The sequence below is a fragment of the Triturus cristatus genome, chromosome 1_2, assembly GCF_964204655.1.
Source record: "Triturus cristatus chromosome 1_2, aTriCri1.1, whole genome shotgun sequence".
Lineage (NCBI taxonomy): Eukaryota > Metazoa > Chordata > Amphibia > Caudata > Salamandridae > Triturus > Triturus cristatus.
Genome location: NC_140580.1, coordinates 293,410,310 through 293,435,777, shown reverse-complemented (window position 1 = coordinate 293,435,777; position 25,468 = coordinate 293,410,310). Strand labels below are relative to the sequence as shown.

Genomic DNA, 25,468 nt, shown 5'->3' with positions numbered 1-25,468 from the left:
TGGTTGAATTCTATACGCCTATGTTTGGAAAAATTGTGACAATAAGGCTTTTGGGCTTCTCCCAAAAACGTATGTACAGTGCCTAAGATGAGGCTAAAAGAAATTTACTGGTAATTTGTTACTTACCAGATAAATCTCTCTAGTATAGGCTCTCTCATAAGGGGCTTCCTTGATGTTAAACCACTGCCCTGGTATGAACCAACTATAGCTGAAATCACCCATCTGTTGGAAAGCAAGCAGTATACCCAGATTAGGCACAGGACTCTTCTGACCAAGCCATTTTGCGGTTAATAGTCTAGAAATGTTATTGGGGATGAAAAATGCCCAGTTTGCAGAGAGGCTACGGAATCATTGGCGCTCATATTGTTCTTTTGCACTGAGCATCGCCCTCAAAGTATTAAGTGGTTAGTCCCCTTGTGTAGCAATTTGGTCACTGGCTGTTATTTGGAGGCATATGAATCCTCTCTACAGACCTAAACAAATTGATGGTCTTCTCAGTGTCCAGATTCATGTTGTCTGTATGGCTGTGGCACACAAAGCTTCTCAAAAAAGCTGAGGATGTTCCAGGAAGCCTGGGCCCAGATAGCATTCCTCTAATCGACTATAAAGAATACACAAAATTGGCCAAACAAAGTAGTACATTTGGAAGGGTGAAAGGTGGCCTGATTATGTATATCAATACCAATCTATCGGTCAAGGCTGTAGAGCTGCACGTGAATGATCCATGCGTGCTGGCATTAAAAATGGATGGTTGGGCCAGTACTCCAGAAGAATCCATCATTCTTGTTATTCTGTATATTAAGCCAAAGAAAAGAGCAGTGACAGCAAATGGCAGCACATTTATTCCAACTGAAACATGTATATTTAAATTTCGCATTAGCTAGTCCTAGGAGATCTTAATCTTAATTAGGGCTCCCGGTTTTATGATATTTATGTTTTATAGCATTTCTGTCTGTATTTATCCATTTTTATTTTTTGCCCACTTTAACTGTATTTATCCATATTTATTTTGTGTTTCGTGGATAAATGAAGTTTTAAAACTGTACATGTCTATATTTAACTGATAGAGGCGCACTCATGCTTTGATGCCTGTCTCTTTTAGCTATTTCAGCTGCCAAATATTATATAACAAAACATCCACTGGTAAATAGCATTATACCACAAATGTATGTTGACACATGGCATTATTTAATGAAATTGCATCCTGATTTTTTTTTATTTCCCATGCTGTCCCATCTGCTCAGCTGTTGGCCTATAATTCATGAAAGACAGCACAGAGTCCCTTAAAAGAAGGTTCATTTTCTATATTTATCTACTTTTAAAAATAAATGCAGACACAAAACACATTGTTTTCTGTCTGTATCTATCTGTAAAAATCTGTAAAAACGGAAAACCTGGAGTCTTAATCTTAATTTATTCCACCAGCCAACTGAGGAACACACTGATTCAGTTGAATTCATTCCAGCGTAAACAATGCCATCCTCTAACCGGAAGGGTTAAATAGGAGAAGAACTAATAAAGGTCTGAATTAATCTGCCTACCGGTCCTGAATGGCTGTAAGCAAGGCGACTCCCCCTCCCCACCCCCCCTCCTTGGGCAACCGTGTCTCCATTTAAGACTACAATAACCAGACAAGAAGTAGGTTGCCAAAAACTAAATCTAAAGAGTGAGGAAGATGTGGTTGACTAAAGAGGTCGTAATCACAAACGGTACCCCACTGTATGTCAAGATAACATTAAATAACCCTTGTGAATTGTTACCTCTCCCACATCGGAGTAAGGGAGAGATGAATGTAAATAAAGTATGCGTGCACGATGGATGTTTGTGTTTTAACTTGGCGTGGTTAGAAGTGAAAGGCATGCCGGTATCTCTCAAGCACTTATTTGTACACTAGTACTGAATAAGGATAGAATGCGATGTACATCGCCACTACACGGTATACATCTCAAAACCATCACAATTGTGATATTGATACGAGATAACAGTAAGAAGTGTGCAGTTGATACTTTTATGATTGATGGCTTTGATCACCCAGATAAACGGAAGAGCATGGGTGAACTCTGTAAGCACATCACCTTGGGGATACAACGATGAATGCAAAAAAAGTTGTTGTGTGAAGTTTTCTCTTTTTTTCTCCTCTTTTGTCTTTATAGATGGAGAAGAAGGAATAACATACTTAAGCATTAAAGATAAGTGTATTGTGGTCTGGCCCCCCCCCTTGGGACCTGTAACTGACCCTTGATTCTTATGAGGAATGACGTACTCTGTGAGTCCCTGGGTTTAGGTTTGAGTGGGGTTTATTAAAGAAGTAGACAAGGTCTGAGCGGATGCTGATGAAGATCGTGAGTCAGTAGTAATTTAACAAAGAAATGCATCAAACTAAAAGTCCTTCCAGCAATAGAGGAGGTGATGTCCCAGATACGGTGCTCGCTGTCTTGTATCCCTCTCTGGTTCCCTTTACGTCTGCTTCCTTTAGGCGTTCTCTGGGCAAAAAGGGCGTCCCCGGGAGAAAAAGGGAAAACAAAAGAACAAACCTCCCGTCAGTATAAGCACTGTTGTTTTAGGTTGTGACAAACCCTCCACCTGTTTTCTTATCACCACGATTTGTGAGGGTAGGGAAGTCGTGTGGGGATAGGTCGGTCCTAACTAGTGCCCAGTTTCTGGTGGTCTCCTGGCCTTCCCCCTCCCCGTTAAGTGCTTTAGATATTCCAGGAAAGACACTGACCTGAAGCTACAGTCCTCCGGGACTGTAGCAGTGGGTGTCTCGGCGTCCTGATCCTCCCTGGGACGACTAGACACTAGAGCGGTGTCTGCTGGAGGTTCACGCCGTCTCTGTTCTTCTTCTCCGATGTCACCGTGCAGCTGCCTGGGGTCTTTGATCCTTCCTCGGTCGGCTCCGCTCTCTCCTTCCTTCCCCGCTCGACGCCCCTCCGCTTCCGACCGCGCTTCTCTTGTCTCCGCGTGTGACGTCAGCTCCGCGCCGGCCGAAGCGACTAGAGCGCCTCCCTTGGTAGAATGGGTCTCTGCCGCCGCCATCTTGAAGGGCGCGGGAGACTCGTCTTCCGCGATGTCCTGATCACATGTATCTTTATTCATGCAAAAGGAGCAGCTACCTGCCCTTTTTTCATAGGAGTAGTGTGATAATTTTCTTCTGCTGGTACCAGGGAGGGAACCTCTATATTCATATAGCCCTGAAGAAAGCCTAGGACCTTTAATAGGCCAATAGATAGGCTGAAACATGTTGGCACTAGGGTCATAGGACCACTAATACATCCACTTGACCCTTGTATATGCTTAATTATTTTTAATATCCCTTGCTGTTCCAAGAATAAAGGGATTCCGGGAACAGCCTGAGGATTTGTATTCTGTAAGACCCCCTGGCCAGATCTTTCAAGTGCTCCCTAACACATGGTTGAGCCCACCCTGACTTTTAGGGGACAAGGTGAACCGATGATGAAGCATGACACCACTAGGGTGCGCGAGGATAATTAAAACAAAAAGGATTTTTTTCCTTTTCCACAACCCGGTGGGTAACATCTAGGTCACTTCATGAATCATCTCCCCAGGGTTATTTAATGTTATCTCGACATACAGTGGGGTACGGTTTGTGATTACGAGTTTACTTAGGGAGGACGTACTCCCACAAGAGAGTTCGTTTCTGCCCTTTTGACACAGGAGGAGCGCCCCTCCTCTTAGTGCCTTATGATTTCTGGACTAAAGAGGTCTACTCACTGTAAGTCATGTGTGGTCTGAGATGGTCTAAGAGGCCATCCTTAATGGAAGAAGATGCCTCACACACAATATTGTCATGCTTCATCATGGGCATCCTCTCCCCACCCTGGTAAGATGGTACTACCAGGGCGGCTCAACCTCCACGAAGGCTTTTGGCGAGAGGAGGAGGTATAACATAAAACTCACAGGACAAAAGTGGGATCCAGTTAATTAAAAATACCTTCCGGTTCCTCGGTTATTACCTTTTATTTGTGGCGACCTGAGGTGCACTAAAACCAAAAGTGTCGATGAACCCTAGATAAATTAATGTCTCCAGTCCATTGTCAGTGAACTAACATGTTTCAGCCCGCACAAAGAGCCAAAAAGGTCTGGGGCATTCGTCAGGGCCGTTGGATCCCTACTCTAGTGAGAAACGGATGTCCCTTTAGACCCTATAATCTACAGTGGGGGAGTACACCTAAAGTGTTCCCAAGTGAATCCTACCTGGGATATTCTCATGTGCATTTTAGACTATACACTCGTGTCATTGGCCCATATACAACCATGTACATGATTTTAGGATAGCGTACCTTGTGGAGAGTGATCACAATCACCTGGTGATCACGGTAAATACATTCATATGTAAACATGAAGTGGCATCCATGCTACAGGGAGAGATTGGCACAGGAAACCTAAAACGTCTTAAGTGGTCCTCATGTACAGTCAAGAGTTTAGCAGCGGAAGCTGTAGCAAGCCTTGAGGATATGGCCTAAACATGCTCTAATTCGGTAGCGGTATGGGAGATATTTACCGACAATCCGACCGAAACCCTTAAAGACAATAGTCTGAATAAGGGAACCCACCTGGGGCACGTAAAATCATAGTTACGCCACAATCTATTAGACAAATAAAAAATAAAGTGGGCAAGCTCCTTCTGCAATTACGCCAAAACCAGAGAACACGGAATTATTAAAACATTTTCGCAATGAGTGACGTCGTCTGAAAAGGGAGGTTTGAATGTACAAAAAAGCCAAACAGGAAACCCTATGGGCCCAGTTGTTACATGCTTCAAAAACAAACGACTCAAAAAGATTCTGGAAATGTATTAATAACATCGAGAAAGGTTCTGGAGCAGCGAATAATGCAAATATCAGTGAGTCTGAGTGGGATCAATATCGAAAACTTCATTTTAAGGGAATTACTGTGGACTGTTCCCCCAGTCTAAATGGGCTACCTCAGGCACTCTTAATTCTATATCAAGGTGGGCAGCTTTTTTTTTACATCAATGTTCAATATCATTTTGTGAAATGACGTTAACCCTGAAAGTTGGAACGGCTCAGTAATCCATCCCATTTTTAAAGGAGGCCAGGCATCCATGCTCACCAATATTGATTAATTTCTCTCATGGATGAGGATCTTAAATACTTTTCCATTCAATTTTTACATGATCTGGAATCCTGGGTGTATGAAAATGGGAGACTCCCATCAAATCAAACCGGTTTTATAAGGGGTCAAGGCACTATAACCAACCTTATGGCCGTGGGCCTAATTTTGAATAGAGCAAAGGCAGCTGGTACACCGCTCTATATGTGCTTAGTCAACTTCAAGGTAGCCTTTGACTGTGTGCCACGTAATAGGTTAAGGGCTAAGCTCCAGCGATGGAGAATCTCGTCGAACATCCTGCGAGCAATCAGGTTAATATAATTGGACACGTGGATTAAGATAAAGATTGGAGATGGTACCCATGTGTCAAAGAAAGTTCAGGCATCAAAAGGCCTAAAACAAGGCTGCATGTTAAAAACCCTCTTGTTTAATCTATATATCGCAGATCTTTCAATAGAATTGGATGGGCAGACAGCTCATGCCCCAAGCTTGGGTGGTCAACAACCTTCAAACATCCTGTATGCTGATGACTTACTACTTTTTAGTGATCCACGAATAGGCATTCAAAGGCTACTTAATTATCTTGGCATATATGCAGATAAGAATGACCCGTAAGTAAACTGCAAAAAAACACAAATGTGATTGCATTTAACTGGCACATTAAAAAAACTGTAAATAACATCTTAGTGGAAATACAATAGGTGAGGTACCCACCTATGTATACTTAGGGGTTCAAATGGATGCAAGAGGCACATTTGTACCCCAGAGAAAGGCAATCAAGGGGAAAGCCCAGGCAATCAATTATGCATTTCCATAGTTGGCAGAACCATCCGAGGCCAGGACTTGAAACCTTTGGGAGCAGTAATGAAGGCCAAATTAATACCAACTCTTGCGAGGGATCAGGGATAATGTTAGGTACTGAGGCCAGTCTACTTGACAAACTAGTGATAGGATCTTATAAATAAACCTTACGGCTACCCAGATCAGCCTTGCCTGCCCTAATTCGGTTGGAGTTTTCAATAACGAAACAGACACTTGCTAGACCTGCGGCGTTTGTAAAGTGCTGCCACAAGTTTTTAAGAAAATGGTAAATAAGGTAATTAAACTATAAAGTTGGATAACAGACAAAGAAAAACTGTCCAAGCGTCTTCATGGGTGGCCGGTTTTGAAATCATATTCAATCCTAAGAGAATCGCCATTCCTTGAATCACCTTACCAATGGAAGGTAAAACGGACATTCCTGGAACTTGAACTCCGTGAAATACCTTCACTAGATTTCCTTCCCAAATGGAGGGAAGGCAGCCAAGTAGAAGACAAGAGTTGCCGCCTATGTCATCGGGGGGTTGAGACTCTACAGCACGTTAATTGTATTTGTCCTGTATTTGTGAACCAGCGAAGAAGTTTGTTAAGAAGAGAGTTTAAAAGCTTGGGAATCAGGTCCTGTAAGACTGCACTGATGGAGTCATTTGACCCAAGAAATACAATGTTGAACATCAGATCAGTGCAGCAATTCCTGGCCATTTTTAAAACCCTGACAGGAGTATAGGTTTGGACATGGGAGGAGTTGGAGGGGGGGTGTTGGTGAAGAGAGCTGATAAGAATCCATTGGGTAAATTGCCATGTTGGGACGGGTTGCTAGGGAAATTGACTTAAGCTGCTCCCTATTTTGTCAAATTATGTAAACATTTGCACAACACATAGTTTATTCTTTGCTAGTCATCTCAATCTTTCATATTGGTACTTAAAGCGCATCTTTAACCTTGCACATTGTCACTTTATTTGCAAATTCACAATTGGATGTATAGTAAATTCTATACGTGCTCCTTAATTCGAAAATAAAAAAGTTGGTTTATGATCGATAATCGCTTTTAGATTTGTAGGTAGGTGTTGTGGTATGTACGATTTCTCCAAGGTCTATGGTTTAATTGATGTTTTAGACATCTAGCCTTTTATTTGAACCTTTGCATACTGGTGTTTTTATTTGTGATTTATAAATATGATTGGAAGTAAATATTGACATTTTCTTCCAATTAAGAAATGAGATGGTTGGTTAATACGCCCTTAGATCATTTTAGGTAAATGTTTTACAATGTATGTCTTTTGTAACGTTTATGGTTTTAACCTCTTCGCTGCGGCGCAAATTCCGCCGCAGCGCTCCCGCAGTGCTGACATTCCGATCGCGGGCGTGGTCATGACGTCTCCCGGCCGTCGTCCGCACACGCCCATCGTGACTCATGACGGCCGGGAGACGTCATGAGCATGGAAGAGGTTAATTGACTAATAAACTATCCTATTCATTCATTCATTCAAAGCTGAGAATGGAGTAGAACACTGGTTAATCTCAGAATAGAGTGTGGATGTATGATGCACGCTTTATTGTGTTTGGCCCAGTTTCCTATTGCAAATGTGCAAATCTTGCGATCTAGCACTTTAAGTTGAATCTGTCATTGCTGGTAGAGAAATAGGACCTACCCCCGTTTGGTTTTTAGATCTTTTTAACTTTCAAATCCTTTAAACTAATATTTGTCTTGTTGTTCAATGTTTTTTTTCTATGCATGCTGACTAGTCGCATGATATGAAATACTTATTCGATCTATGATGACTTGTCAGCATGCCCCTGTGAGGAAGATTTATTTGTATTATTTTTATGTCGTACTTTTATGATCCTGGAAGATCGAAATAAAGTATTTAATGTCTAGTGACTTAGGTGTGTGGTGTAGAACAAGCCATTTTATTCTCTGCTTTAGCTTGCTCCTCGGTCCACTGCAGCTCCCCAACTCTAAGTGGCTCTGCATTCAGTACGCTGCGTCAGACCCTGTAATGTGACCGCAAGCTAGCCTTTGGTAAGGGCACAGACAACCAACATAGCATCCCTTATGTCACAGGAAACCATCAAAGAAGCCCACCATATTGCTGCAAACCACAAAGGGCTTGATAAGTTCCTCATCCAGCTCACTAGTGTTTGGGTAGGTGACCAGCTTTCTGGAAAAAAGCCCTGTATATTTTTGTCATCTTTGTGGTTGATGTAAATACACCCTGAAGCCCACATATGACCTCTAAGCCCCATGCTATCGGTGCATTTTCTGTGCCATCTACCGTGGCCTTACAGCAAAGGTGTATAGCCTAATTTGATTAAACCAATTTTACCAATACAACTTTAGGACCAGAACACATACACTGTGGCACTGAATGGCAGTCTTAATTCCAGAAAAAAGCAGTGTTGAGATAAATCACAAATGCAAAAGATCTGGGATGGTCATGCAGGAGAAGTGAATCTGCTGCACCTATCCTCCCAAGTCACAGCTTGTTTTTTAACACTTCTTGTTCTGTGAGTGATCAAGGTATCTCACCACACCGCAACTGTAATCAATGAGATTTTGTGGTTCATCCGCCTCTACCAGTACATGAGCATTTGCCTGTTGGCACCACATCTGACTTAACTGTCATGCTTTATATTTAGTTAAGTCAGTGATTTCAAACATTCCCCTGTGAAGACAAGAAACTGCTTTGGTTAATAATTATCTCTTTCCCATCCGCTCTGCAAGAGCCGTGCCTAATAGCAATGCTTGTGCAAACATAGTTGTTAGCAGCATTATTATAATTAATGCACAGTTTCACGTGATAAATCATCACATATTTCATTTTGTTTTCTCAATTTTTTTACTTAATGGTAGGATTTCTAAATTGATTGTACTGATGCAGTTAAATCTGGGAATCACTCAGGTTTAACTCCTTGGAAAATCACATCCATTTTCCCCCTGGAAAATCTCCGAATGGGATTACCTGTCCTTTAATTGAGGAGTTGTCTTATGGCTGTATGTTCTCAGGATTGGGCATTTATACAGAATAGTGACGGAAGATGATTACATGAGTGCTTTTTTTCCCACATCACCTCCTCTTGTGCAGCGTAAAGACCTGTACCAAGGTTGGCATACTCCAGATGATGTTTATAAGCGCTGAGCTAAGGTTGCACATAGCAGGCTAGACTGTCAATGTTTAATTGATGTGTACACACAAACTCGCTTGTTTTAAGCTGTCTACCCTGGATATGGAGCACGATGTGTAATTTTTTCTGTTTTTGCAGCTTTCATCCACAGATTGCTTTTTACAGCTTAAATCCTTATATTGCTTGCTACTTCAGAAAGCTGTCTCCCTCTATAGTCCTAAAACCCTGCATGAAAAACTGAACTTGACTGACTTCCACTTAATTCCTTTCAGCTTGATTTTTCTTTTTTATTTCTTCAGTTACCATCTTCTTGCATTCCATCCTCCCCAGGCTTTCTGAGTATAGCCTCCTGTCAGCCTCATACCTATCTGCCTTAATCTCTCTTAATGTAATTCTGATGGCATCATCCATGCTACTTTTATACACATTACTCTATTAACGAGCATGGCATTAGAGGTATGAAAGTAAGTACAAAATAGCTCAGAATAATATAGAACATCATTAATGCGATCACAGATACAACACCCTTAGGTGTATCAAGCATGTGCTATGTGCAACATTGATCCTACACCATATACTTCAACTGTAGTTTAGTTCACATTAACAATCAGCCACAGATATATGGGAAACCCTCATTGCACATGGTGTTCAATCTGTATACAACTGTTCAGAGAAAGCCAAGTTCCTAACAATACTGAACGTCTTGTGTAGTGACTTCAGACTATGAGTGCCAGGACCCTCCAGGTCTGGGTGGACGCAATGAGAGAATTGCATAACCATTTAGGGAGGTGTTAAGGTGTGATTATTAACAGTTAGCAGATATTGAGAAATTCAGTTGAATGTTGTAAGCTTATGAATAAAGACGTCAGTCACGAGTGCCGTGTGTGGTGTGTTCACTTTGCATGCTCCCGGGCTGGGGAGGACGCTACAACTGGCGACAAGTGTGGGATCTGTGCCCTGAAGAAACAATCCCGCTCTCCCTGAGTGTTTGCAGTGCTTCTGCAAACTGCTTGCGTGTGCCACTTGCGCCTCTTTGATGAGAAGCAGTTCGAGGTTGGCGTGTGTGGAATCAAAGCCCCAGTCCAGCCCATATATGGCCTCTGAAGAAGTTGAAGGCCCTGCAGAGGAGCACACTCAAAAAGCCTGCCAGAAACCCACTGGTAAGGCCAAAAGAGATACTGCGCTACAGTCTAACACAGAGCCATCATTGAAACAAAGCGAAAATGATAAAGGCAGTCACAACCAAGTACGACAAAAGGAAAAAGATGCTAAAGGCAGCCATAACTAGGTAAGATGCGGAAACGCTAAAGGCAGTGACAACAAGGTACCAAAGTACAAACATACCTGCCAGCTAGAGCGAGGAAAGTGCCACGTGACCTTGAATCGGAAATTGCAAAGTAACAAGTAGCATCCAGTGCGCCAAAAAACGCCTTCGAAATAGTGACATTTTTCAATGGCTGCAGAAAAGTGCGTGAACTATGGTGCCGTGGCATTCCTGAAACCACCATTTGATACGGTGAAGAAACAGAATATTGGCGCCAGATGGACTGCATTGATCGACACGTTCAATAATTTCATAGATGCCCTAGAAGAAATATATAATAAGAAAATCATTAAGTACCTAAAATACTTTGCTGGTGGTGGAGTAAAAGAAGTGCTGAAGAAAACATCACAAGCTTATACAGCATCCTACTGTCAAATTTGGGAAGCGTTGGAAGCCAAGTACAATCCAATGCCAAACATCAACTATGAATCAAGCAAGACAACAAATTAGTGAAATAATGGATGAGTGTGTTTAGAGAATTGAAGTGCTTATCAAACATTGTAAATTTTGTGAATTTAATGATGAAGCCATGTGCCTCAGAGTCATTGGTGGCTGTCTTTTAGACTTGTTCAGAATACGGATGCTGAGAGAGATGCTCAGTTTAAATAAAGTGCTAATGGTTGCAAGAGCCGAGGAAAGAGCAGATTGGCAAGAAACTGACATGGGAGCTGGAACAGCAAAGAGTAAATTAGTAAAAATCATGAAGAGCAAACACAACCACAAAGTAGATACACGTAAGTCAATATCTAAAAGAAAGGAAAGCTGTATTTCCTAAGTGGATTTTTATTTCGACATGAAAACAAGTTACCATCGGACAGACGTGCAAAGGTTGCGCAAAAGGAAACCATTTCATAACAGTTTGCTTGGCAAAAGAAAAACCACGTGCGTCATGACGAGAAAATGGGCGCCAGAAAGTCCCAGAAGCAGTCTCCCCATGCCCACAAAGACAAAAAGCAACCTCAGTTGCGACAGGTGTTAACTAAACAAAGTTGATCGTCATCAAGTTCATCCAACAAAAGTTCTTCAACGTCACAATCAAGCGACAACGAAGAGGGTGAATGTGCGATGATCATATCCGTGATAAGACGACATGCACACGTGGGTCTTTCTGCTTGCAAAGAAGACGAACGAAAGATAAAAACAAGTGAGTCCACTGGACAAAAGAATTCATATGGACACTGCACCAAGATCACACTAAAGGTCAACGGTTGCCCCATAACTTTTGTAGTTGACAGCGGTGTATCGATCAACATCATGCCTGTCGAACAGTTTTACACTTTGTCACCTGGGCTGCATTGAAACTGTTGCGGAGTCAAGGAACATTCAGGACGACCTTATGAAATAAAAAGACTTCTGTACAAGTCCCAATGCAGGTTCTTCAAGGTATTTTGTCCAGTGCATGTCTGCACAGTTTTGTACTTTTTTGGGGACTAATAGCTATCAATTATAACATACATATGAAGTCTGAAGTTGTGAGTCAGTTCCTGTCGTTATTGCATGGCCTAGGAAAGATCAAGACAATGAAGGTGCAACTTCTCATCATTTTGAAATATATATAATAGTTGGGGAGTGTTATTATTTTATACATGGCTGCTCTCCCTAGTAGTGTCAGGGGGAATCGCCTCCATCTAGCCACATCCTCTTGGAATTCAGCCAGGGTCTGTTTAATGTTGTGAGTAAGGCAGTTGGCCACGTCTGTCGAGACGAACAGTCCCAGGTATTTAAAACCCTCTGTAGTAATATGGTGGTGGTCTGATATTGAGTATGTATCTCTAGGGCCTCCTACAGTATATAGACTCGACTTTCCCCTATTAATAGTATACCAGGAGTGTTTACCATATTCCCCGACTAGTTGGAGTATCAAGGGAAGCGTTGTGTCAGGGTTAGTGACATTGAGCAAAATATCGTCTGCGTACAGGGAGATCCGTTTGTATAGCAACTGTCCGCTGATGTCCTGGAACCCACTAAGTCCTGGATGTGTCATAATTAGGCACGCCAGTGGCTCCAGGACCAGCGCAAAAAGCAGGGGGCAAAGGGGGCAGCCCTGACGGGTTCTTCTTTGGATGGGAAAGTCGACGGATTTAACTCCATTGGCTCTGGCTCTGGATTGGATATACAATAGTTCTACCCAGGTCATAAATGTTGGTCCAAACCCAAAGCTCGCGGCCTGCGAACACTTTCATTTTTTTTTTTTTTGAAAAACCTTTATTGTGCACATTTACATCATCGTACAACGCACTGTCACCGTCCAGGTGGTGAAGCAGTTAAACAAAGTGTATGCTTCCAGATATTAGAACACAGCCATTTAGCCGACATCCCGGGGGTCCGGCGGCATCGTACAGGGGAGCATGCGTACAGAAGGGAGGTGCGTGCGCTGTGAAGGGAGTAGGCGTGTGGTACTGTGTATGTGCTTTTAATTTTTTGTGGTGCTCCAGGTGCATGTTATCGGGGCTTGCGAACACTTTCATGTGTTTCTTTAGGGCTAGCATTTTACAATTGTTACAGACCACTAGCTGCTCACCATAATTGAAAACCCAAAAGCTAAGATGCCCCCTCGCATTGAGAGGTAGGGGTTGTGTTTACAGAAGAACAACTTAACAGTTGTGCATAAGCCATGCAAGAACCAAAACCCTGCAGATTACTACTCAAGAGCACCCTTACATCGTCGCAGCTCGAAATCGAAAACAGCTGAAGAGAACATCAACTTAATTGTAAGGTCCAGTACGCCAGCGGCCTTATCCATTGAGCAGATCGTTGCTTCTATAAATGCAGATAAAGACATGCTTGCCCTTAAAGACATCATCGCAGTGCAGTCATGGAGACAAAGTGTTTGACCTCTAAGTGATGATGTTGACTTTAAAAAGTTCAAGAATGTACTGGATGAACTGCCTGTCACTGAAAAAGGCATGTTGAGAGACTAACAGATCGTCATACCAGAGAGTCTCCGACAACATGTCATTGATCTCTCTCACGAATGACATTGTGACATTGTTGCCAGAGAAAGAGCCCGGAGAGATAAAGTGTGGTTCCTGCGCTTAGCCGAGCGAGGTGAGAGGGAACAAAAGGAGTGCCACTTATGTAATGGCCTTTCTCCTAAAGTGACAAAGCATCCACTAACCATGTCTGATCTTCCTGTATGTGTTTAGGAAAGAGTGGCCATTGATTTCTTTGGACCCTAGCGAATGGACATCATCTTGTTGTAGTCATTGAGGAGTATTCACGTTTTTTATCTAGTGAAGGAAATGTCATCACCAACACATGACAAGATAATTGAGCGGCTAGACAAAATCTTTGCAGCATGAGGCATCCCAGATATCCTTAAAACTGACAATGGTCCACCTGTCAATAGCAATGAGTTTCTAACTAGATTCAGTATCAAGCACCAAAAGAGTACGCCCTTTTGGCCCCAAGCCAACGGTGTCGTGGAACGATCTATGGGCACCCTAAATAGAGTGATCCAACGTGCATCGATAGAGGGAATCGAGTCAGACCTTATGTCAAGCCCTCCGGGCCTATCGTTTGACTCCTCACTCCACCACTGGTGAGAGTCCTGCCACTTTGCTGTTTGGGATACCAGTAAGAACCAAACTACCATAGTGGACCAATGAACAGACTCTGACTGCTTATGAGGTTCATGCCACTGACGCTGCTCGGAAACGTCAGATGAAGACTTATGCTTATCAGCGTTCGAGAATTCAGGGAATTGTCTTCAAACAAAAACAGAAGCCGAAAACAGATCCTCCGTTACCTGTGACGTCGAAAGGACATATGAGGATAGCGAAAAGTCCCAAAAAATCCATCACAAGGTATTCATCACATTTCAGACATTTATCTTGACTTTCATTAGTCCCTGTAATCCCAGATGGGGCTGCCCCACCTGACGGCTTAAATCAAACATCGGCTCCTGTACCCTCGGTGTCCACTCAGGATACATCTCAATTACCTCATACCACACGATCTGGCTGATCAGTGCGAGCAACTAGATGCCTTATCGAAGAAATATAAGGCTGCTGTTGTTGACACCTTTTATTTAACAAGGGGGGAGATGCTGTGTCTGAAGACTATGAGCGCTAGTACCCCGCAGTTATGGGCAGACTCCATGAGAGAATTCCGTAACCATTTGGGGTGGTGTTATGGTATGATTATTAACCGTTGGGAGATATTCAGAAGTTCAGTTGAATGTTGTACACTGATGAATAAATACGTCAGTTACGAGCTCCGTGTGTGGCGTATTCATTTTGTAGCTCCAATGCTGAAAGGACGCTACAGTAGGTTCCAAAATGAATGCCCTACTGCGCACAGTTTTTATCTATATCAAACCCCTCAGTCAGTAAACCTACATTAGGAAATGAAGTCGATATGAGTAAAAAAGTGGGTAATGTAAACAGTGTTTACTCTATGGTGAGAGTTTACTCTGTACCACACTGTTTGCAGACAGTGAACCTCTCATCAGAAATACACCACCGAGTATTAAAAAGTATCTACCAAGAACAGGGTACACTGCAAGCAACCCTTGTTCAAAAATACACCATTCGCTTAAAATGACCGAAGTCTGACAGTGTTAAAGATTATACTACCTGCAGTCTTCATACTGTAGTGAAAGCTTTACAGTTAGTCTATCTTTTGAAGCAAAAGAGTCAGGTGTACATAGGTTAGTACCTGGTACACACAGTCTTCTACATTACGAAGAAATTGTCATGCTATGGCAATCCTTTCTAATGGCTCTAGGCTCCGTGCAATAGTTAGTATCTACTACGTAGGATATTTGTCGTGTTGGAAACGTTTTCTACAGAACCAAAAAATGAATGTGGAACATACTGGACCCAAGTCAACTGTCATCTGCACAAAGGATTACTCTTCAATACAAAGAGTTATATATATAACGTTTTCATTGCCTCTATTGAACTCCTATGCATTAGCTGCACATTCGTTTTGTAAATACTTACGCCCATTAACTGGGCACATGCTGTACAAACTTTGGTAGAGAAGTAATAAGGAAGCTACCCATCACTATGTAAACTGTAAAACACACTAGCACACTCATTGGATGATGTCACCAATATGCTACACCAATAAAAACAAATATTATCCAATAGCAACAAGTACACTAATAAACAAAAATTCACATAGTTATTACTATAGGGCAAATGTTTTATTGCCACAGTAGCGTGTAGGTGACTTGTTAAAACACTTTTTGATGCCTTATTAGAGAATCGTACAAGGAAACAACACATACTGCCTAGTTATTGTGATTTTTATCACACTGCACAGATATAACCCAGTGTGCTCTTGCTATTATGAAAGTGTTTACAACTACTCCACAAGAAAATGAACAGCACAGCATAAACTATACATGCATATGTGCTTTGCCTCATAGCCCCACCCCACTCTCTACAGTGGTAATAAATAGCAAATTACATTCTGAGCATTTGCATTGTAATAGGGGTGTATGTGTGCCATCTGCATTTGTATTGTGTGTGTATTTGTGTCATGATGTACTAAAGCTGATATCGTTGTGATGTGCTGGATGTTTAAGCCATCCTTTGTTGTCATTGGTATGGTATCGGTATGGTATAAGTAACACTTCCATCAGGTTATCATTCCGATACTGCCCAGAAATGTATGTATGGAGTGCCTTCATTAAACACTAGTTGAATTCTAAGGTATTGTGTGTTTTATCTATCTGACAAGGATAGTCTACTTAAGCTTGGTTATCTTTCTGAGCACCCCCATTTAAAGTATAAAATTTAATTCCATTGAAGTATATGTACAACAAATGTTGAAAACATAGGGCATCAGACTGTAAATCAGGTTTAGATCTGAGTCAAGGTTTAGGATTAGAGAATAAATTTACATTTAGTAATTTTAAATGTAGCAATTTTCAGTGCTCTATAGTTTGTTGTTTTTTTCAGTGCTTTGAATCCTATGTAATGTTATAAGACCATAATTTAGAGATTTTAGTGTGGCGTTTCACTTGTCGGTTGCTTCAAAGCACTGTAAGAGAAATGGCAACAGATAGTTCTGTTACAGAATGAAAATCTTTAGATCCACTGAATGCCTTTTTGCACCTATGGTAGTCTTACCCCTTCTGAAAAGGCTTTCAACATCATTATTGCAAGAATTGTCACATGTTGCTCCCTATTAGCATACCCACAGGGTACCGGTTAGTAATGGAATTCATGCCTATGCATCTTCTCGACATTCCACAAGCATATACTCATCTAACAAACTTGATTTATTACTAGTGTTTTTTTCCAGTTATTATTTGCTAAATGCCATTTCTAGGAACTATATTTATACTGCATAAATTCTTTTTTTAAATAATGTTTTCCTCCCAGGTCCTACATTATGTTCCTCTCCAAAGTACTGTGCTGTAAAATGTACCCCTGTGATTTGGGAAGGAGGCAGAGCAAAGCAACAGAGTAGTAATGCCCTACCTGCTTTGCATATCAGCTACTCTTAGTTGTTGCTTTTCTTCATTGATAAAATCCACCCATCAAGCATACGTTGTGCTCTAGTGCATTTCGTCCTAGATCACTATTAAGGTAGTTTGACGTTTATGTCATTAAGATTCTTGCTTTATGTTCTTATGTGTAACTTGTAAATAACCATTCAATTAAATACATTTTTATTCTAGTGCAGGGACACCGGTGTCAGAAGGTTCACCTGGTCTAGTCATCACTGTAAAAGATGCTATTAGCTCAGAGTCCACTGTTCGGAGTTACTCCGGAGTCTCCACAGATGTCAGTTCGGTTATGTCCTGGGGCTTTGACGTGAGTACACTTGTGTGTTTTATTGAAGTTGCAACTTTGTGCTCAAGAGTTATTTATGAAGTGACCAAGTAATATCTGTTTACCAAGTAACCAGATACATTTGTATCTCGCACATTTTTTTTTTATTGTATTTACAGGCCCTCTTGCATACCTCCATCCGTACATCTTACCAGCCAATAGAGGATGAGGGAGTTTGCACCCCTTTCTTGTTTTCTCTGAAAAGAGGGGCTACAGAGTCATAGAAGTACAACAAAGCTATACCTCTCAGACGGGCTCTAATAAGAGCAAAACACATGTGTCAGGGGTTGCTTTTATTAATTCCAGGTTGGATTGGGTGGTATTTTACCAACTCAAAGCTGTAATACACTGCCTGTAATAGTAAAAAGCCTTAAGTCATTTTTCAGCTTGGGCTGGATAGCACTAGCCAATTTTATGCTTAAAGACTTTGCAAAATGCTTTGCTACTTGTTTGCTCGGTGTGGAAGGCACTGTGCTGATGCGGTGCTTAAATCTTTCCTGGAAAAAAAGACATTTTAGGAGGGCCGGTGGCATAGCTGAGTGTCCTATATAAAGGAATTGCTCTCCACCTAAAACTTAGGAACTACCCATAGTCCATGCTCTTTTTTTTTTTGCATGATTTGTGCAGCACTCTAAGCCTGAAAAGGGTGTGTGTGTGTGTGTGTGTGTGTCAGCCATTTTTTGTTTTTCCAATAACTTTAGTGCCGGTTGACGAATCTTCGCAAGATTTTCAAAACTAGTGGGGCGCTCTGGTCAGCTCCTGTCTTGAAGGTTTCGGGGTGATTCGCCAAGCGGGGACCGAGAAAAAACGGGGGTCCCAAAACATTTTCCCCATGTTATTTTCCGTAGGAAACTTTAGGCACGGCTACAGCCGGAACTGCTGAACGGAATTACACCAAATTTGGCAAAAAGGTAGTGCTTGGTTTAGAAAGCGACCTTTTTTTCAAATGGTGTAAATCCGTTTAGTAGTTGCTGGGAAGTTCAAAAATAAAAGTTTCGATATCTAGGGACGTGGTGGATTCCTGAACCCTCCTGACCACGAGCTTCACTGTGATTGGCTGCCAACACTCCAAACCAGGAAGTGTTGGCAGCCATCTTGTGACTCCGTAGAGCCGAGTCACAAGAAAACAGTAAAAACAAAGGTGAAAAACAAGAAAAGGGGGCAGGGTAGAACACCCTGATCCCCCAGGCCTGCTCAGGGGGTCCCACAAGGACCCCCAGGGCAAAAAAAAAAAACATTTAAAAAAAAAAATACTTTGGGCAGAAATCGCGTTGGGGCCGCGAATCCCGCCGAAATTATTTTTAAAAAAGGAAGCACGGGCTCCTGCGCTTTGTTTTCTATAAGCCCCCGGGTGGGCCAGGTCCCAGGGGGCATTGTCTAATTTTTAATTTGCTATTGCGGGGGCCCCGCAGCCCCAGGGACCACCACCCCCTGGGCTTGTTCATTAATTTGTGGGGGGGCCTCCAAGCCCCCCCCCCCCAAGCCGCGGGGACCGCCACCCCCTGGGGCTTTTCTACTCTATTCGCGGGGGGCACAGGCCCCCGGGGACCGCCACCCCCGGGGCATGTTTTATTTTAAAAAATAAACCTGTGTTACGGACCACGAGCCCCGTGGACCACCACCTCCCCGGGGCTATGTAAATAAAGGGAGGGGAGCCGCGCGGCCCCCCTCCTGGAGCCCTTGATGGACCTGGCGACCACCACTCCCCCCCAGGGCCGGCTCCTGTAGTGTCCCGTGGTGTCCACCCCTGGGACACTGCTGTTTGCAATGACAGGGCGGAAGCTGTGCGGCTCCCGCCCTGTCATTGCAAAGTCTGCTTTGGATTTTGGAAGTTAGAGCAGGTTTCCTGCTTTCGCTTCCAAAATCCAAAGCAGATTGCTTTTCCACACGGGTAGCTGCATGTCAGCAGCTTCCTGTGTGGAAAAGCAATGCCGGCTCCCGCAGGAGGCGGGGAGCCGGCAGGGACCGTGGGGGCATTGGGGCTCCCCCCACCGTCTCCAATGGAGTGGCCAGGCCCTGGGAGATGGGGTCCCCTGGGCCAAAAGTGGCCCAGGAGGGGGGCCACGCGGCCCCCCTCCCCTGTGAATATAATTTTTAAAAAAAGAACACGGCAGGCCATCCCCGGGGATGGGGTCCCCGAGGCCAATTGAGGCCTCAGGAGGGGTGCCACGCAGCCCCCCTCCTTAAAAAATAAAATATATCTGTGGGCATGCCCCAGGGGATATTGGCCACGGGAGGGGGGCCCCTTCCCATTTCCCATTTAGATCATTTCTTTTAAAAAACAGGGGTCAGGCCCTGGGGTATGGGGTCCCCAGGGCCCAAAAAATGTAGAAAGAAGGGGGGCATCGTGCCGGATGCCCCGCCCCCTCCCAGTAACACTGCGAACGCGCCCTGTGATGCGTTTTAAGTTGGGGAATAAATTCCCCTTCAATCTTGAGGATCCCTGGGGGCTAACTAGCCCACCAGGTACCGCCAGTAAGCGCCACAGGGCTGCGTTGCAGAGAGGTGCTCTGAGGCCACACCCCTTTTTTACACTTCTCTGCAACACAGCTCTGTGGCACTTAATGGAGGTAGCTGGTGGGCTAGTTGGACCCCAGGGACCCTCAGGACTCAAGGGGATTTAATCCCCCAATTTAGAACGCACCAGGGGGCGTGTTTGCACAGTGGTGCAGGGAGGGGGCGTGGCCTGATTTGACAAGTGTGCAAACGTGCCCTGTGGCGCATTTTATGTTGGGGGATTAAGTCCCATTCAATCCTAAGGGTCCCTGGGGGACAACTAGCCCACCAGGTACCTCCAGTAAGCGCCAGGGAGCTGCGTTGCAGAGTGGTGGTCCAAGGCCACACACCCTTTTTACACAACTCTGCAACACAACTCTGTGGCGCTTACTGGAGGTAGCTGGTGGGCTAGTTGGCCCTCAGGGACTGTCAGGATTCAAGGGGACTTAATCCCCCAACTTAAAACGCACCACAGGGCCGCCCCCCTCCCTGCACCACAGTGCAAACGCGCCCTGTGGCGCGTTTTAAGTTGGGGTATTAATTGCCCTTCAATCCTGAGGGTCCTTGGGGGCCAACTAGTCCACCAGGTACCTCCTGTAAATGCCACAGGGCTGCGTTGCAGAGAGGTGCTCCGAGGCCATGCCCCTTTTTACACCACTCTGCAAATGCGGCTTCTGGTGCACTGCTGAGTGGACTTCATCCTCTGAGCAGCAGTGCACCAGAAGCCGCGTTTGCAGCGTGGTGTAAAAAGGGGCGTGGTCTCAGAACATCTCTCTGCAACGCAGTTCTGTGGCGCTTACTGGATGTACCTGGTGGGCTACTTGGCCACCAGGGGCCTTCAGGATTCAAGGGGACTTAATAGGGATGTTATAGTTAGAAATTAGCATTTAAAAAACCATTGAAATTCACTAAAAAAACATAGGTTTCAGGTACGTTATAGTTAGAAATTAGCATTTAAAAAACCTTAAAAATTCACTGAAAACCACCGTGTCCGTATGGAAGGAGAACATGGACTGGTGCATATTCAGGGAGAAGACGGTGTATGTGGCTCGTGGTAAACCGGGGGCGTGGGGTAGAATCTGGGGTCAGTGGAATGTGTATCGAGGGACTATCTGTTCTCCCCCCCTGGTGGATACGTCTGAGGTTGCCTTGTCCCCCTGATCCTTGAGGGTTCCTTGCTTACTCTGTTCATCTGAGTATAGATTTGGTTTTCCCGTGGCCCCCCCCCTCCCTCTCAGACCCCCCTTTTATTGACCACCCTAGGGTGGTCCTATGTGGAGTTCCTCTGCTATGGTTAGACGCCCTTTCAATGTTTTTCGCCTTGCTTTTTGTTTTTCTTTACTTTGGTTGATAGTTATGTAAAAAGGGTGTATCCTGACTTCCTTTATGTGCAGCTTGATCTCCTGTCATTTAGCGGAGCCCCTGCGGGCCAGTCATTGTTTTTGAACTGCTTGATCATTTCTGCATACTAGCGGCCGGCCCAGGAGGTTGTAGGCCCGTGCTTGTACCCTTTTTCTCTGCACAATAAAATTTTTATAAAATTTAAAAAAAACAACAAAAAAAACAAATTCACTGAAAAAAACATAGGTTTCAGGGACGTTATATTAAGCTGAACATTTCACTCTTACAAAACCATAGAAATTCCAACGTTATAGTTAGTTCAGGTAACTGTAACTTGCGCACCCGCAATGCACTGCTCATGACAGCGCATATTACATCATTCATGACATGGTCAGTGACATCACTGATGACATCGTCCACGTGAAAATCTGATGCACCTCCTCACACTCTAATATAACCTTTGATACACTCACTGTAACTCACTGATTCCTAGGTCTACACACACATCCACTCATTCACCCATAGAATCACTCATACATGCAGTCACTCATCAATACAACACTATCATATGCACTCATACACCTATACAGACACTCACACACCGCCACTCATCCATGCAGTTACTCACACACCTAGTCAGTCATGCAAAGAATCAATCACACTCCCATTTACTCATCTATACAAATAACCCATATAGACACTCGTGTAGCTACTGACCAACCCATGCAGCATCCTACTCCACAACAGACAGACTGATACAGACATTCACACAGTTTAGTCACTAACCCTTGGATTCAGTAAGACACATTTAATCACCCCCTCATACAGTCACACGCACCTACTAAATCCTCCATCCAGACACTTATACACCCACTCATTCTTCAATACACCTTGAAATATATTTAAAACATATTTAAACTTTACAGAAACACACAGTCACCGGATGATGTCATCAGTGATGTCATTGACATGTCATCAGTGATGTCATCAGTGATGTCACTGACCATGTCATGAATGATGTAATATGTGACGTCATGAGCAGTGCATTGCGGGTTCGCGAGTTATAGTTAGCTGAACTAACTATAACGGTGGAATTTCGATGTTTTTGTAAGAGTGAAATGTCCAGCTACCTATAACGTCCCTGAAACCTATGTTTTTTTCAGTGAATATATATTATACACCATTTGACAAATCTTCATGAAATTTTCCACAAAAATGATTAAGCCAAGTCCACTCCATCATGACCTAATTGATGAAACCTGAAATGACACTATTGAAGACAATGCTCTGCATGGCAGGGGTAGGAGTTATAGTTTCTTCAGTTAACTATAAATGGTGAATTTCAGTGATTTTCTTAGTTTAAAACATTACGTTTTATCTGACATCTTCTTAGCTTAAAACATTACGTTTTAACTGACATTTTCAGCTATCTGTAAAGTCACTTTAACCTTTTTGTTTTTTTTCAGTAAAAAATATTTTAAAAAGCATTGCATATTATTTTTGCATCCTAATAATTAAGTGTTTGTAGTCTTTGCAATGATTTAATATGTTTTTCCCTGAAGGTCTGGCTATCTATTCCTCCCAGAGTTTGTCAATTATGACACTAGTTACAGATGGCTTAGTGTTATGTAGTACATAACTGTAAGGGATTTTCTGTTAAAGCTAGATAAGGTATCTCCAATTAGTACATTGAGAGTAGCTCTTGTGTGTGCAACCCAGCCTACTGAATTAGAATCTTGTCTTTGGTTGAATTATTATACACACCAAAATGGAGAGTGTGTATTCAAGACGAAAACATGTTTATTTTTAGAGCTCTGAAGCTGATGTTTTGAAGAATTTCCAAAATATATTTAAAGCTGATGTTGGAGAAATAAGACATGTGGTGTTGGGGAGACTTATTACTAATATTATCTGGGCACCAGAGTCATTGCAGGGGCAGGGGCACTGCAGAAGTTATAATCCATGTAGAGGCATTCCAAAGCGACAAAGCATTTTTTATTTACGTTACTGCTGGCAACCCTACCTGATGCACTGAGATGACCACTGCTAGTAATCTCACATATAGTGACTACTAATGTAATATTGAGGGACAGACACTCCAGCACAAACTCTGTTTCTGTGAAATCCTTGATAATTCAATAGATGTGGTTAATGGACCGGTAATTCAGATTCTTCTGTTTATTTGTTACAAATTCCAGTGCATGGCATAAACATTTTCATCATACTAGCAGTCGAGACGTGTTTCATCCGCAGAACTTTTTTAAAAGATCGTAGCAACCGCAAAAACCTAACTACGGCTAACCGGCCCATGTAGGCTCGTCGTGTGGGGGTTGCCGCAAGAGTGAGTCGACTTCAATAGTTTTCTAGTCAACAGGACCATGATAAGCCTGAATACCGTAACGGCTCAATAACACCAAAAGTATCACTCTTGCGGCAACCCCCGTGTGGTGTGCCTACATGGGCTGGGTGGCCGTAGTTACATCTTTGCGGTTGCTACAATCTTTTGAGAATACTTTGGGCTGCAATTCAAATGTCCTACGAAGCGGGGCAGATTTGCCTGTGGTCATGGTCCACTAGTTTGGTTGTTGGACATTGTTTTAGACTTGAAAAGGTCCTGCAGACGAAACCCGTGTCGGCTGCTACTATGATGAAAATGTTTATGCCATGCACAGAAATTTGCAATAAATAAACCAAAAAATCTGACTTACCTGTCCATTGACTACATCTATTGACTTATCAAGGATTTCACAGAAATAGAAGAGTGTGTGCTTCGGTGTTTTTCCCTCAAGTTGTTTGGACTGTCAGAACGGTAATCTGCACCCTAGGTGGCTGGGTGCTGTCACCATGTGAGCACCAGCAAAAGGACTACCTTATTTTTGCCTACGATACTTGGAACTCACTCATTATTTGTGTGTATTACTAGTACTCATGATACGTCTGAATTTGATGTGCAATCCTTTAGCATAGCCACCTGTTGTTAATTTATTCTTTTACGAATGTAATCCTGTTTCGATGTGGTCACTATTACATCACTAAAAGAGTAGTACCTCAATATGATTTTCATTCAACATAAGTAGCTGTATCACAGAAAAGGTTGGAGCTCCCTGATCTAGATCTATAGAGCTAGGGCCTTTTTGTGCTAAGATATATTTATCGCCAAATCCCAGAATTTTCCACAGTTTATCAATATATACATGTTTACTTCCTTTAATGCTCCTCCCCTCTAATCAGAAATCTAACACTATAACATATTTATATTGTACTATCTATTTTTTTTACAATAAATGTTGCCTGATAGAGACTTTTAGCCACAGATTCCTCACCTTTTGAATGTTCCCCAAAGAGTCAGACTGGAGGCAGAACATTTTCAGCAGTACCCCTGTAGGTGGGGTTGCACAACTCCGCTGCAACATCGTTCTGCTCTGGAAGTGATGTGTGGAGTTGTATATAGGCCCCAACACATGCGCACTGGTGTCATTTCTTTTCTTTCTGCACCTGCAGATGCAGATCCGGAGCTGCCCCGTCTTTTGAGACTAATTTTCTTCTAACCAGTGTGCAAGGAATGTCACGCCACAAAGCTACAGGGTTTAAATCATGTAGGGACTGTTGCAAACAAATGTCTGTGACCGATCCCCATCAGGTTTGATTGTGGTGTCTGGGATCGAACCACAACTCCAAGGCCTGCTGTAAATGTGCCTTAAAACAACACCCTAAGGCCATTCAGGAATGAGAAGTAACACTCTGTCGCGAAGCACCAGAAAACTCCACACCCCAACTAGTATATGTTGAAGAGAAGGTTCGGCTCCTGATGTTGTTCCAGCAGCAGATTTTGATTAAAGTCGAAGTCTTTGACCAAGTCCAATAAGAAGCAGAGGAAGTCCAAGTGGGACTCTGCTCCTTCCCGCCACTCTCAATCTCCAAAGAAGGCTCAAGGGCATAAACATGCCTCCTGGTCTCGCTCATCAAGTCGATCTTCAGAGCTGATTCCGACCCTTATTCCATGACAGCCCGAGTTGCTTGGGCTAGTCTCAACTCCTAACAAATAAGAGTTTTTGGAGGGCATTCTTTGCCATGTTGCTGACTCCCGCTCATGCACCTCTGGGCCCAATGGAGCACAGAGGCGCCCATCTGGGTCCTCTGGACATGTGCAGGGTTCCTCATCGGAGCCATTGCCTATTCCCATCCTGGTGCCACAACTTAAGTTCGGGCTGGACTGTTCCCAGAAGGCACAGGGTCAAGACTGATTTGCATGTGGCTGGGTCTGAACAGGGGTGGCGACGTGAGCTAAAGAACGATGATCGGTTCAACCCAGATCTGTGACTGGGGGTAGGTGTCTGAAAAGTATCAGCGCTTCGTCCATCATCTCCATGTGTTTGCTTTGTTTTCCCTAAGTTGGCAGGGTATGCCCAGACATGGGTCCCTTGCTCACCTTGCCACTGGAATCAAGCAAGCCTGGCTGATGAGGGGTGTTACCCC

General features: G+C 43.3%; 1 protein-coding gene across 9 annotated transcripts in view; it reads left to right on the top strand.

Moving 5' to 3' along the window:
* Positions 1-25,468, top strand: part of FAM149B1 (family with sequence similarity 149 member B1) — a 511,501-nt gene that overhangs the window by 36,690 nt on the left and 449,343 nt on the right. For 8 of the 9 annotated variants that reach the window (XM_085603795.1, XM_085603798.1, XM_085603792.1 and 5 more), the window contains exon 3: positions 17,002-17,137. In XM_085603795.1, coding sequence (XP_085459921.1) covers positions 17,002-17,137 — 136 coding nt within the window. The remainder of the gene's footprint in view (positions 1-17,001; positions 17,138-25,468) is intronic. The other variant, XM_085603791.1, reaches the window with a different exon arrangement.